At 37.8% G+C, this 14,798-nt stretch overlaps 1 protein-coding gene across 3 annotated transcripts in view; it reads left to right on the plus strand.

Annotated features, from left to right (window-relative positions):
- The window catches only part of psd3l (pleckstrin and Sec7 domain containing 3, like), a 163,444-nt gene that overhangs the window by 60,213 nt on the left and 88,433 nt on the right, over positions 1-14,798 (plus strand). For 2 of the 3 annotated variants that reach the window (XM_039676604.2, XM_089126338.1), the window contains exon 5: positions 14,490-14,681. In XM_039676604.2, coding sequence (XP_039532538.2) covers positions 14,490-14,681 — 192 coding nt within the window. The remainder of the gene's footprint in view (positions 1-14,489; positions 14,682-14,798) is intronic. The other variant, XM_089126337.1, reaches the window with a different exon arrangement.

Here is a 14,798-nt window from a genome sequence, read left to right on the forward strand (position 1 = left end):
CCTCTAAAGATGACATGAAATAACTTTAAAAAGAATCATGGTATGATTCCTGAAATTCTTGATTCTGATTGGTTGATTGCAGTAATTTTAGAATTTTCCAAACACCGCCAATGCTTGTCATATACATACATTTTAAATGGAAAACGAAAAAATTCAGGATGCTTAAATTGGCATGAAATGAAAATTCACCATATGAATGATTCATCCAACAAATCATCAGCTTACGTTTAATTTATATTTTGTCTTACTGTGTTGTTTTTTATGCCTGTGTTTGTTCCAGTGGACGATAACATTGTTTATTATAAGTGTGCGCTGCAGTTATATCATCCGTTGATTTAAACGGTCGAGCTCTTTAACACTGGTTCATTTCTGATTGGCTGTCAATGTTTTTATCATAACATTAAGGTTGAACCATAGACTGTAAAAAAAGATGGACGACACCCCCTTCGCTCTTTTCCATCAGAGAGAACTGAAGCCGCCAATGTCCCGATATGGCGCTGACATCTTGGGACTTGAGTCTGCACACTTGCGTTTTCGGGACCAGACATGCGCAGTCGTGAGCAGGAAGTAAATCCACGAAATCAAGGCCACGCCCTCATTCTCGCTGAATCAAACGTAAGCAAATGCAGAACTTCATTAATATAAGGTAAATACAACTACTAACCACATAATCAACATCATTAAAAAAAAGTCCGCTGGTGCTTTAGTGACTACCTCGCTCAGGGAACCTGTCAATCATGATGTCAGAGCACCGTTTATAGCATCACATAACTAACTAAAAACAAACTTATTTTAAAAACGAACACTTGAAATTACATCAACGTGATAGAAACTACAATAAATGACAGAAACTATCTTTGGAAAATGGATATGTGAAGTGTAATTGAATTGTTTAGTTTGTCTCGCGTCTCGATGAATAACATGGGGAGGTGGGGTTTATGACCTATACTAGGACCGGTCACAGGGGGCGATCGAGACGTTTTGGCTTCTCTTTTGAGGGCTTGTGCGGCACGCTTGGGTTGAACCAGTAGCTGCATTTACATGGACAATTGTAACCAGATTGACGGCTCAATCGGACTAAAAAACCTTCATGTAAACACCTTAATCGATCAGATTAAGCTCGATCGGATTGAAAGGGTTGGTTTACTCCTTTTGTAACCTGATCGACAGAACATGTAAACACTTGATCGGATTGAAAACCGAAACTGAAAGGACCGCACATGTGCAATGACGTTGAAATAGCGTAATGTATGACTCACGGAAAGTGTTGTTCTTCCTTTTGAATAAAGTTTCCTGATATTCTATAATTCTCATTTCACTCAGCGTCTGTGAAGTGGAGCAGGACAATGTCCCTCCAATCCTCGTTTCAGATTAGTATCCATGGACAACTGGTTCTGGGCACGGGGTTTTACTGCGTGATCAATATAAGCAGCGACACAACGGTTCACGCTCATCGTCTCCAAATCATGACCAGAGATGGATAAATATTAAGTCTGCTGTTTAAAACAAATAAAGAACCTATCCACAAGTTTCCGAGGGGCGCTCCTGTAAAAAATAAAGTGGGTGAAACTTCCGGTGACGCGGCGGAAGTAGCATTCCAATGGTATTTTGTGTGTTAGTTAGCGAAGAGGCTAGCTGTTTTTCGGAGAATTAATTTACTATTTAAAGACGCAAATCTTTATGAGAGATGTCGTTACGGAGCTCAGGGACAACATGTGCTGTTCGCGGTTGTATGTATAGCCGGACTAAACTAATTTAGTGGCTTAAACGGGATTGTTTTGAACATAAGCTGAAAACGAAATCAGAGTGATCCTGCCAGAGCCCGTCTCTGATCCTGCCAACGACTGTAGTTTCCATCACCTCCCAAAAGACGACGAATCTTCCTGTGTACATTTGTTTAAATTCTTAATATTCTATAAACTCTATCAGCATGTGTTTGGATGTTCTCTACTGATGTTACACCTAAACTCAGGATCAAAGCCTGTGTTGACAGAATACCAAATGTGCCAGTTAATGTATTCAAGCAGCACATTTAGAGGCCTGCATTTCAGCCCGAGCCCGACGGGCCCCGACTTATTTACACTCCTCGGGCCGGGCTTCGGGCCAATTTTAACGTCATAGTTCACACGCGGGCCGGGCCTCGGGCCTGTTTTAGGTTTATCTTTTTTATAGCCTATTTTAGATATTACTTAAAATAAAATATGAGAAGATGACTATTGAAAAGCAAACATAGAAAGACGTTTTATAACCTATCATACTGACATATATGACTGACAGTCTGCTCACGGCACGCACACGCGCACACAGGTTTCCCGGCAACGCGATCCGCGCGACCGGCTCGTTCTCTGTTTAGTGTCCCGCCAGCAGCAGAAGTAGTGAGCGTGACTTCAGCGAAGCTGGAAAAAGTACGACTGGATTAAAACTTTCCACGGTGGATGGTGCTTTTTCTGCACGATGCTCTGTAAGAGACTGTTTAGGAGGTTGTCTTGTTGTTTTTTGTTTGATTGGACTTTAGTTTCATGAGTCTATCGGAAACTTTTGGAAATACGAATGGCCACGTTCTGTAGTAAAGACTTGATTTTTGAGGTAAGATAACCTGCATGTTTGTTTTTAATGTAATTTATCTGATTTGTTTAGATTGCATTCTCTGTATTGTATTGTATTGTAAATTGTATTGTACGAGCGCTGTTGCGAGCAGCGGAGCAGTTTGCCTCAGCTTTTCAAAAATGACAATAAACGTTTAACAAACGTTTAAACTAACGTTAACTGTCTGTGTGAATATGTTTAAGTTTTTTTATATCTATGGATTTTATTGTAGCCAAGTAAAGTGTTGATTTGAGAGGCTATATGGATCAAACATGTTTAACTCGCTGTCGGGTGCTTGGTCGTCATAAATAAATAAATAAAAAGAAACATTTGTCTTAATTAACTTTATAAAGAAATGAAAATAATCTAAACGGTAACTACTTTGCCATTGAGGACAAAACATATCTGTTTAAATGACTGCTGCAAAAGGGCAGGCTGTGTAAGTTTTTTTTTTTTTTTTTTTTTTTTAAATAACGGGCTCGGGTCGGACTCGGGCTGATCATTCTGATGAGCTGTCGGACACGGGCCGGGCTAGGGCCTGGACGTCTCGGGCCAGGGCCGGGCTAGGGCCTAGATTTGAGGCCCGTGCAGGGCTCTAAGCACATTCATTCATAATTTTGAATAAACTCCAAAGCACAATGACTAAGTGTGTATTTTTTATTTTAATTGTTTGTCAGCTCGCACAACTGTCTGTCATTATGCCTTGATGAGTATTGATTATTAATAATGTTATTATAATACTCCCAATCAACTACTGCGGAGGGTAAAGGTACTGTTATTTCATCCTTTTGAATTTCGTTGAGGTTGTGTTCCCACATTGTTAGCTAGTTTCGATCGCTATAACTTGAATGACTGTCAACTGTTGAATGAACGAGTGTCGCATGTCAAATCGCGCTTTGTTTACTTCCAACCGGAAGTCGCGCCCACTTTTGACGCAAGGCCTCATGGGGCGTAGGAAACTTGTGGATAGAGGAGAATAGTTATGCACGAACAACGGCATATTTGTGCAGTGTGCGCATGTCAAAAAATAAATTCCGATTTAAATGTTGTGACAAATAAACAACGCGCACATCAACCCGATTACTTTATTTATCGTTCATGTAAACACCATGTTCGGATTCATCAATCGGATTGATTTCATATCCGATTTAACCGATTTAACACAACTTACATTGTGTCCATGTAAGTGTACCTACTGTGGTCACATGGACTATTTTAAAGGACAAATTTGGTATTTTACACTTGGTATTGGTATTGTTTCTGTTGAAATAGAACGGTTAAGATTGAATTTTGGACACATGCTGCTGGCCCTAGAATTTTCGTTTTTTGTGGTTGCATATAGACGCTTTCATCATGCGCGTTGCCATGGTGATGAGCCGGCCCAAAGTTAACTTCCGTTCTGTTCGTTTATAAGTGTTTACTGGATAATATGGCATTGACTACAAATGCAGTGAAAGTTAAGGTGATGAGCAGGTTGTTGAGCTGTGGGGTGCAACCTGACCTAGGGAGCAAACGCAATTTTTAAAAATAAAAATGTCAAGGTTTCCTATGAGGGAGACGGCGGTATTAAAATAGCCTATGAGTGATAACCGGTACAGTGTTTCCCATACATTTATTAGTGGCAGCCCACCACATTATCAGCGCTGATTTGCACGCTCTCTCTCTCTCTCTCTCTCTCGCAAACACATTGACAGCAGACCAGTCTGTGTGGCGCTGCACAGATCCATCCAACATGCTGTCAATGTGGAGACCCACCTTAAAAAAAGGTTAGCAAGCATGTAAGAAGCCTAGCTAATAAGGAGAGCTACTGTATGTTAACCTTATCAAACCCCGCCGTCGCGCTTGCCACAGTTTTTTTAACACTGCGGTAAATCAGACACGTCGATAGAAAAACATCTTGTCTCCAATTTTTGTTCAACGTGTCTGGTAGTATCACATTTCAGTTTGGCCAGGTAACATTTATGTACTGGCAAGAAATACCAGCTACTAGGTTATTTACTTGTTATGGATTGTCTCCGCAAGTCTGCCGGAAGTTAAGTTTGGGCCAGATTAATGCACATGCGCAGTACCGTTTGTTTATGTTGTCCCTGCTGAAAGCGTCTATATGTGTTAAAGAATTTCAAACCTACTTGTGTATTTTTATGATATCAGTTTTGTTTTGTTATATTTTCATTTTAAGTTTAGTAAATTTAACTACTACTTCACTGTAAAAAAAATGTGTTCAATTTACGGTAAAATACCGGCAGCTGTGGTTGCCAGAACTTTACCGTATACTGTAAAATATGGTAGCAAGTTTTTACGGTAACAAGGTTTTACAGACTTAACTTAAATTTACAGAAATAAACCGTATTTCATTATCTGATATACTGTTAAATTATCAACCAATTGAAGTATTAATGTCTGTTTTAATCCATTGTAATACACTGATAACCAATAATCACAGCAGTGATGAGACACATGATATATGGAAGCTCACAATGCAACTCTTCCACAAGAGTCTTAATATTAATATATAGAAGCTGCACAGTGTCATTCACTCAAACATTAAACATCATCATGGTAACACACATGAAATTTTAAAAAGGCAATAAACATTAATTTAACAACATTAAATGTCAAATGAAACCCTAATGTACATAACTGATTAGAAAAAGACCAAGCAAAATATGAAGAAACAAGTTATTTCAACAAAAATATACATCAAATGCGAAGCGTCAGGGAATTGTGGGAATGTCAATTTACAAATTAAATTTAATGGTATTTTACAGTAAAATTACATGAAATTTACCAGATCTATCACAGTTATTTACCGTATATAGTAAGGTAAGGTTCTGTTAACCAATTAACAGTTTTACACTGTAGCATTTTTACAGTCTTTTACCGGTAAAATCACGATCATTTTTATTTTGCTTTTAGTTTGTAATGTTGCAGTGTTGGACGTAATGTGATCTGACCCCTTTTTGGATAGACTGCAAGGCTACATTCACTGTTTTCAAAGCCTTCAATATGAACATTGTTTGTTGGACAATATAGATCAAATAAAAAAAAATTAAATAGAGTTTTTTTAAAAATAGAAACGAATGAAAATACTGAGATTATACATCACCATTTCGCCCACAAATTCAGGTTTCTTTGGCAATAAGCTATTGCCCAACAGTACCTTATGGCATGCTTTAGATGCTGAATTTTCCATGTTTATCTAAGCAGTCGGCTAATGATTCATTATTATCACATCACTGTTAAAGGGTTATTTAACAATTAGCCTACATTCAGTTCTGCATTAATAATTCAGTTTGTTTGCGCTGTGCCAATTTTTTTTATCACCAGCCGCCACAGCATCTGTCCTTCACGTACAGTCAAACCAACATTTATTCAGTCCTTCAACATTTCTCACATTACCACAGTTATTCTCTAAAGTTTAGAAAATGGTGATAAAATATGATGAAGTTATCAGATCAGTGGATATTTCACTGGTTTTGTCCGTCCTTCTGTCAGACTCTCACACATGAATTATGTTGAATATCTGTCCGCTGTTAAATTTAACTACACAATTAGATAATACCAGTTTAGTTCAACCAGTAACCAAGCAATGCTTCATGTTGTTCAGTCTGTGTGTAAAAAGAGCATTACCAATTAAAGAAAAAACAGTCAAGAAAACATGATCAGGTCAAAGTGTCTGAATAACTTTTGGTCCCAATTTTTAATAAATGTTACTGGCAGTCGCTGTATGAAGAATATTTGTGTATAATATGTCACATTTTAATTTATTTTGCTCTCCTTACATAAATGAAGTATAGTGTCCTGCACACACACACTAGTGAAAACATGATATCTGGTTTCGGATTAATATTTGGTTTGACTGTAGGTCTTGAGTTCAGCTAAACACTAACAGAGCAGCTCTCCTTGTGCTCTCCATTTCCAGTGAGGTGTGGTCACTCTCAGTTTGAGTTGTGGTTCTTTTAAAATATTCTATGAAATGTTCTACTTGTGGTTTTCACATGCCAGAAATGAAGTCACTTCTCTTATCTCAAACTATGACTAAATTAACTTTAAAAATAGTTCCTTAAGATTTTTTTTTTGCTTGATTATTGATTATGTGATCTGTTATTTCATACTGGTAAGCACAGGATCTCTGTGAGAGTAAGAGATCTGAAACAAAAAGAAATCAATTCTTTTAGTAAGTAATGCCATGTTGGTTATGTTTATAGCGCCATCGACTCATGCGTACAGTTTTCACACACGCACACACACACTAGCATACTACTTTCCTCCTCAGTTTTCTCTCAGTTGTTTTGAGGAGGAATATTTTGTAGTAGAGGATGTTCCCGCTCTTCTTCTTCTTCTCCTCCTCTGAGGTCTGGCTGGGAGAAGCAAGGGTTTGTGGGAAATGCTGGAGTCGAGAGATGTGTCTGCGCTGAACTTTAACCAGCGCTTTATTTTCCTACTTTAACCGGCGATGTTTAAACTTTACCGGCGGGTTTGAACTCGCGTCTCCGTCGAGATGTTCGTAAACGCGCCTTGTGAGTGCTGGAGGTTTGCGCTCTGGACGTGTACGTGAAATATGCAGGTAAACAAAGACATTAGTGAGAGTTTGATAACTGCACACGACGCGACACATCAGAACGCAACGCGTGCTTTATTCTCGATGATGTTGTGAATAGTTGACGCGCATGGTTTAATACAAACAACTTCGGTCATTTTAATAGCGTTGAGGTAACGTTATATTGTGACGGGACGCGTCGCGTGCAGTGTAAACGTTAGAGTGAAATGTTTTAATGTGTTTCTCTTTGGTAAATTGAGAAAGTGTCAATCACTAACGTTACTATTTATTATTATACCCTAGTTGTGTCTGACCATGGAACAGTGAATTGTACACACGCACTTAACTTGTCCAATAAGACATCATGCACTTAATTGTGCTCTAATGCCTAGTTGCAATGTTTAACCACTGCTGAGGTGTTGTGTGTGTGGGGGTGATGGATATTAAGCTTATATCAAGGGTGTATATTACCCGGTAAGGAGGATATGAGAGCTTCTGCCTGGACGTCTTGATTGTTTTCACACCTGTATTGATGTGTGCTGTATGATGTTTTGATGGACTGGTGTAGTGTGGAAACAGATGTTTCGATGGTCTGTTATTATGACTGCCTCCCTGTGGTGAAACACTAGACTTACAACACCTTCAATATCTCAAACAATTCTCTTTTACTCTTCACTAGATAAGAAGAGCACATGCAAAGTGTGTGCAGTTACGCAGTGGAACAAAACGGCAAAGTTCGTTGAATTATTGCTTCGGACATAAAAAACAAAAACAAAACAAATTGTCAGTTTTAATAATCAAGTTAATATTTTTCCTTGTTTTTGCTGTTATAAATTGCATGGTAAAGTGATTATATATTTCAGTGTTTGACTTTAAGATTATTATTTACTGATTGCCAATTTGAGAATGAGGATGATAAAAACAACTTAATATACAGCATAAACTTTTTTTTAAAGATTTAAATAAAATACTGCTTGCTTCCTGCCTGGGCAATATTATGTAACTACCTGGCATCATTATGGAAATATATTTATAACAATAACAAGAGACAGGCATTTTAAATGCATTAATAGTTTTAAATAATACTTTGCCTTTGTCTAGTTTTTTCTACATCTGTTGTAAAGCCAGTGTAAACTGTAAAGAGAAAAGAGAAGACATGTGATTGCAGTTGTACCTGGGTCCACTATTATTCACTATTTTACTGTTATTTTGGATAAGTTTAAATAACAGAAGGTTTGATCTCAGTCTCATCAGTCTCTCGTCTCTGCGTTGTGTTTGTGTCTAATGCTGCGTTCCAGGTAACCTATAAACCCATGTTTTTCCCAATGTTATACCCGTGAAAGTGCACTGGAACGGCAGTCAAACCCGTCACTTCCCACCTGTGAACTCGTACTAGATCGATGTACTCCCAGTTACACGCTCTGATGTCACAGACCACGAAACTATACAAAACAAACAACAATGGTTTGTGTACATCTAGCTACCACTATTCCTTGAGCTCAGGTAGTTTGGTATGACTGGACTGGAACACTACAAAGTCGTGAGTCGCTTTTTGTGATTTACGTGCTCAAAAACCTCGGCTCCACAATAACTGTTTACCCTGCAGTGAATTGCCTTTATGGAAATGCTTGATTATTAGCTATTTGCATTCCTGAACTTAACGGGATAGTTCACTTTGAAATTAATTTTTATATGTTTTAGCTTACCTAAAGGGCATCCAAGATGTAGGTGTCTTTGTTTCCACAGTATTTTCAATTTTGATGGGTTCACCTCAAAGAGCATGCACAGAGAAGTCCAAATTAAACATGATTTAATGACTCGTAAATGTAAGTACACATTGATGGCCTAAGACACGAAACGAGCGGTTTGTGTGAGAAAACACAGTATTTAAATTGTTTTTACCTCTTGTAACCATAGCCACATCCAAGTGATCTGAGGGCACGGGCCCTTCGGTCTGCGCAAGTGCTGGAAAGCCCCGGAAGTGATCTCTTGTGCGGTTGCGGAAAAAAAATCAACATTGTCTCGATATATAGAAATCGTCTTCCATTGCAATTTTCCTGTATATCTAAATATGTTTAGATCTTCAAAGTGAAGGGTAACACTTCTGAAATCTCTGTGACAATGAGTGACATAGATGCGCTAATTACTACTACTAATTGTGTTGAAATAACATTGCCTTATCTTCTCTGAAAAGCGTTCCGCACATTCAGATTAAACCACACTTTAAATAAACAAAAAACAAAAAAATCTATAAAGTGATGAAATGTCTAGAAAAAATCTAGAAATGTATTCTGTGTTGAGACAAATCTTGTGCGGTGTCCTAAACTGCCTGGATAATCACGTGGTCCGTTAATGACGCGTCCAATTTGCGAACTAATGACTCCTTTGAACCGATTCACTTGACTGAATGGTTAAAACAACTGATCTGTCCAACACTCAAGAGACATAGATCGGAAACACTTTACAATAAGGTCCCATTTATTAAAGTCTAGTTAACTACATTAGTTAACATTTCTATTATTATTAGTTTCAATGCGGATTTGCACACCCCCAGTCATTCTAGAATGATTCATTCTTTCCAAATAGAGCTTTAATTCATCTGGTGAAATTGTTTTTATAAACATCAATATCGATATCGGTAAATATCGGTATCGGCCATAACAGTAATATTAAAATCGGTATCGGCCCCAATTTTCACATTGGTGCATCACTGTGTAATAAATGTTCTCTAAAAGAGCTGGCGCTGTTACTTATTACAAATATTAATCAAATTACTATAGTGACTAAAATACTTGAGGCAATGATGACTATATTAAGAAACACTTGAAGGCTGAATACATTTAATGTGTTGTGTTTTTGATTACTGGATTTAGACTGTATTCCACATGCACTTATGTGATATTATGAATAATTTGTGTTTCTGAAGACAGTATTAGCATATTTATTCCATATTGAATAAATAATTGGCTTCAGAAAGTGAAATTGTGAGTTCAGCCACTAACAGATGTACAGATATAGTGTGTCTCATAAGACACTCACACTAATGTTACAGTCTATGTAAATTGATTTGTAACAATTACAAGTGTTTCATTAGTAAACACTAGAGCTCGACCGATAAAGGATTTTGAAGTTCTGATACCGATACAAATATTTTTGGGTTTTAAAATCCGATATTCCGATATATCGGCCGATATTTTTTTTGGGTTAAATATTGTTGGATTTCACACACGTGTAAAAGAAAAGCTAACTTTTCTGCACAAGATATGTTTGATACTTTTTCTCTATGTCTAAATGTCCACTCCTCGCAAGTATAACTTACATTTTACAATGCAGGGACTGTAACTAGAGGTATGCTAGTTATAAATACAGTAATAATTACTTTATTTAGGCAGAAAAAGTTCATTGTGGTTTCCAAGCTCATTAATGTTAACGTTAGCATTCTTCCACTGATGATAGTGGCATTAGCTTGCTTTGTGGTTAGCTAGTCTATGATGAGCCATAATTTAGCAATAGATAACATCATACTGCAAATTGTAAAAATACATTTTCAATATAACAGGCCAAGGATAGATGATTAAAGCGTGTTTCGTCCGTTTTAATTTTATTTTTTAAATATTCGTTTATCGGCCATTATAACTGGCGATACCCATATTATGGAAAATGCCTAATATCGGCGGGCCGATATATCGGTATGGCTCTAGTACACACATGAAGTTTAAATGGTAAAATGTCTTTAAAAAGCATTTTCTAGATTAGTTTAGATGGCATTAATGTGTCTCAAAGTCTCATGCGTGTCTCAGATCTTGAGTTATTCGTCACATTCATAAACCGCAATGCACAATCTCTTCACTAATATCATTTTGTTTTGTCGGATATATCATGAAGGTAAATTTAAATTCGGTCATCGTTGTCTATTTTTATGTGCCATTGTTTGGATGTTTTGCATATTGATATGCCCAGTATTTTCAATAATTAAAAAGTTCTAACGATCTTATTTTCTAATTCTGTATATTGTATGTTACATAATATGTGCTGTATTAGCCCTAAATAATAAAAAATGTTAAATAAACAGTTAGACTACAAAAGTTTATAAAGTTTCAAACTGAAATCATTGACAAATGTAAAGAAAAAAAAAGTTTTTTTCCCCTTAAAAAGTGTGACAATTTTAGTTTTCGCTACTTTTCTTTACTTCACAATTAGTATAATTTACTGTGGACGTGTTTCTAAACTAGGGAAATAGATAGTAGTGCAGTTTCTATTTGTTTTTTGTCACTGTTTATATAGTAAAGAAGTGAATGTGCTCTTGTCCAATCAGAACACCGGAGCAGAAGTAACTGTTGCATAACTGCCTCTGAGCCAGCGAGCGGACACACATCTCCTACAGTACATCAGGAAGTGCTCTTTTCCTTTCTGCTGTCATTTGTTCAGGCACTCAACAGATGGCACTGTTAAACTGTGCTGAGGTGTGTGTGTGTGTGAGCCATTGAGGATAGCTGATACTGCACTAATTCAGTAAATATTAGATGAAATGAATTACAAACAAGCTCTTCAGAAACCAACCTCAGTGAACAATACTATTTAATTAAAGTTTTCATGGTCATGCATGTTACTCAGTCAACCTCCTCAGTGCATCTCAGTGTGTCTCGTCTGGTATGTGATCATCACCTTGTTCAGATGCTGTCTTCATGACAGTGAAGTGTTTGTCTGCATTATCCATCAGTGGCCTGAACAGAATAACACAGATTGGACTCTGAGATCATTGATGTGGGAGGACCGCGGGTGATGCTGGTTACATTAGTTTCTGGTGTAGTTTTGGCTGTCATCTCTGTAGGCAGAGGCCTGTGTTGACATGAAATGCGTCCGATGATGCGGTCTAGACACTGAGATTTCAGATATGTCTGTTACTGTTCGAGATATCAGATGCTTCCTCAAAAGTCATCTACAGAGTTCAGAGGATGAACCGACTGTGATGTTTTTTTATTTTATTTTTTTATATACTTTGAGTTTCAAGACAACATTACAACAAAGCAAAACAAAAGACAAAATCATCTTGAATAATAATAATATTCTGGATATTAAAATATTTTGGATAATAATATTCTGGATATTAAAAAAGAAAGTAAATTCTAGTGTGGCTTAAAACAATGAAAGTGCCGGTCTGCATGATTAACTGCGTTCATACCGCCACCGGCAAGAGCGTCAAAATGGTCAAAAGTCATTAATTTTCCAAAATGATCTCATGAAATGGCTTATGTATGACACGCCAATTCGTATTTCCATTTTTGACGTGCTATCAACACGCATAATCGCTTTTTAGCGTGTTTTTGAACGCCGTTGACTTAACGTTACATTACTGTATATATAAATATATGACCTACCCCAACCTCGTCCCTAAACCTACCCGTCACTGGGGTTAAAGTTTTAGTTCACCCAAAAATGAAAATTCTGTCAGTATTAACTCACACTCATGTTGTTCCAATTCCATAAGACCTTCGTTCATCTTCGGAACACAAATTAAGATATTTTTGATGAAAACTGAGAGCTGGATCACTCCTGCATACTAGTCCATAGGCTTCTTGAGGGATTGAAACTTGCCGGCCTCGAAAAATTATTAAAGACATCGTTAAAATAGTCCAAGTGACTTCAGTGGCTCAATCTTAACTTTATCAAGCGACGAGAATACTTTTTGCGCGCAAAAACAAACAAAAATAACAATTTTATTTCAACTATTCACTTCCTTCTCTATGGGCCTCTAGTCAGTTAACGTAGTGTGATAGCATAGAGCTACGTCACACGTAGGCTCACCATTGGCCGACGCTGGTCATGTGTGTGATGCGTGTGATGTACAATAACAGAAGCTTACGCTATTAAACTAGTAACCTGACTCGAGACAGAGAGAGAAGTAAATGAATAGTTGAAATAATGTCGTTATTTTTGTTGTTTTTTGCACCCAAAGTTTTCTCGTCGTTTGATAAACTTAAGATTGAGTCACTTGGACTATTTTAACGATGTCTTTAATAACTTTTCGAGGCCAGCATTTTTCAATTCCTCAAGAAGCCTATGGACTAGTATGCAGGAGTGATCCAGCTCTCAGATTTAATAAGAAATATCTTAATTTGTGTTCCGAAGATGAACGAAGGTCTTACAGGGTTGGAACAACATGAAGGTGAGTAAATACTGACAGAATTTTCATTTTTGGGTGAACTAACCCTTTAATACCATTTATGAGTCTTCCCCTACCATCCTAGGAAAAAAATATCGCTCCCCAGATGTAGATCTACGTTTTGCTTCATTCCGCTCGGACATTTAACGGCGTGTACATACACGCGGAATCACGCGGACATGTAACGGCGTAGACATACACGCATACACGCGGATAGCTCAAAATGCATATAGATAACACGCCACTTGACTTGAAAGTTTGCGCAAAAGTCATGATGACATAGGCTATTGCATTTTCTATGTGAGCTGGCGTCGCGTCGAGAACGGCGAGGAGAGTTTAAGTCAGGTCAACTTTATGGTAATGAGCTATGATGTGGTTCGGCGGCAACCAATGAGAATGTTGACGCGCTCCGCTTGAGAGGAGTCCAGGGAATGCAGTCCTATAACCTGTGGTTCCGACTACATTAGTTCCCAAGCAAAATGGAGGAGAGGTTGATCATGTGAATTTGATAAGAAGGCCGCAACATTCTTTATTGGCAACATTTTTGTGCTAGAACGCTTAGCAGATTAGCACTTAACCATGAACACACACCACACAAATTGGCTTTTAATTGGTTTATTTGGTTAGCAAACATGTCACTATAATTGTTAAGTTCTTTCCATTGATCAGTTTCTTACTTTCACATTTAAAAGATTCCATGCTTGGTTAGTCTGCGCAAACAACGATCAGCGTCGGATCTCGTGTTTTGACGCAGGACGGCAAATGCGAGTGAATTTTTTGTCATCTTTGATATGAAGAGTCCAAAGTACCATATTTTACCAACTGTATGTAAGTGAATAGCACATAACAGGCACAATAAACATGAATATTGGTACAAAATGCATCACATGATTAAACTTTTGTCATTGTTTTTAAATGTCATCGTTTGGACAGTCCACACTACAATGCTAAAACAGCGTTTTTTTTAAATTTAACCACTTTGAAGGGCGTTTTCAAAAAGCTTAGTTTTTATGAATATAAATGCGGTCTCAGTGTGGATGAAAGGCCAAAGCGCTGAGAAAAAGATGCCTTTTCAAACAGAAATGTATTAGTGTGGACAAGGCCTAAAACCTGGAAGAAATTATTATTATTTTTTTCCTAACTGACAAGCCGGTTGATGTGTCATTGTACCGGTGTAATGTACATTTGTGTGTTGTGTAGCAGCGATGCAGGGCTGAAGGACGTGCTGTCGGACTGGGACTCAGACATGGACGCTGTGGACTGTCTCAAGGACTCGGATGTTCTCCACAATGGCAGCCGGAGTGACCATGAAGCGGCGCGGCGTCTGGCCCGACGGCTCTACCACCTTGAGGGCTTCCGGCGCTCCGATGTGGCCAAACACCTGGGCAAGAAGTGAGTGCTTTCAGACATACATTCAGTTTGGGTTTTTTTGATTGGAGACCCATTTTATAAACACAAACCAGAGGAATATGAAATTAGTAGCCTCTAACTTGAATCCGAAGAACGTCA

This window comes from Pimephales promelas, chromosome 23 (assembly GCF_988280905.1).
Source record: "Pimephales promelas chromosome 23, fPimPro1.hap1.1, whole genome shotgun sequence".
In the NCBI taxonomy this organism is placed as follows: domain Eukaryota; kingdom Metazoa; phylum Chordata; class Actinopteri; order Cypriniformes; family Leuciscidae; genus Pimephales; species Pimephales promelas.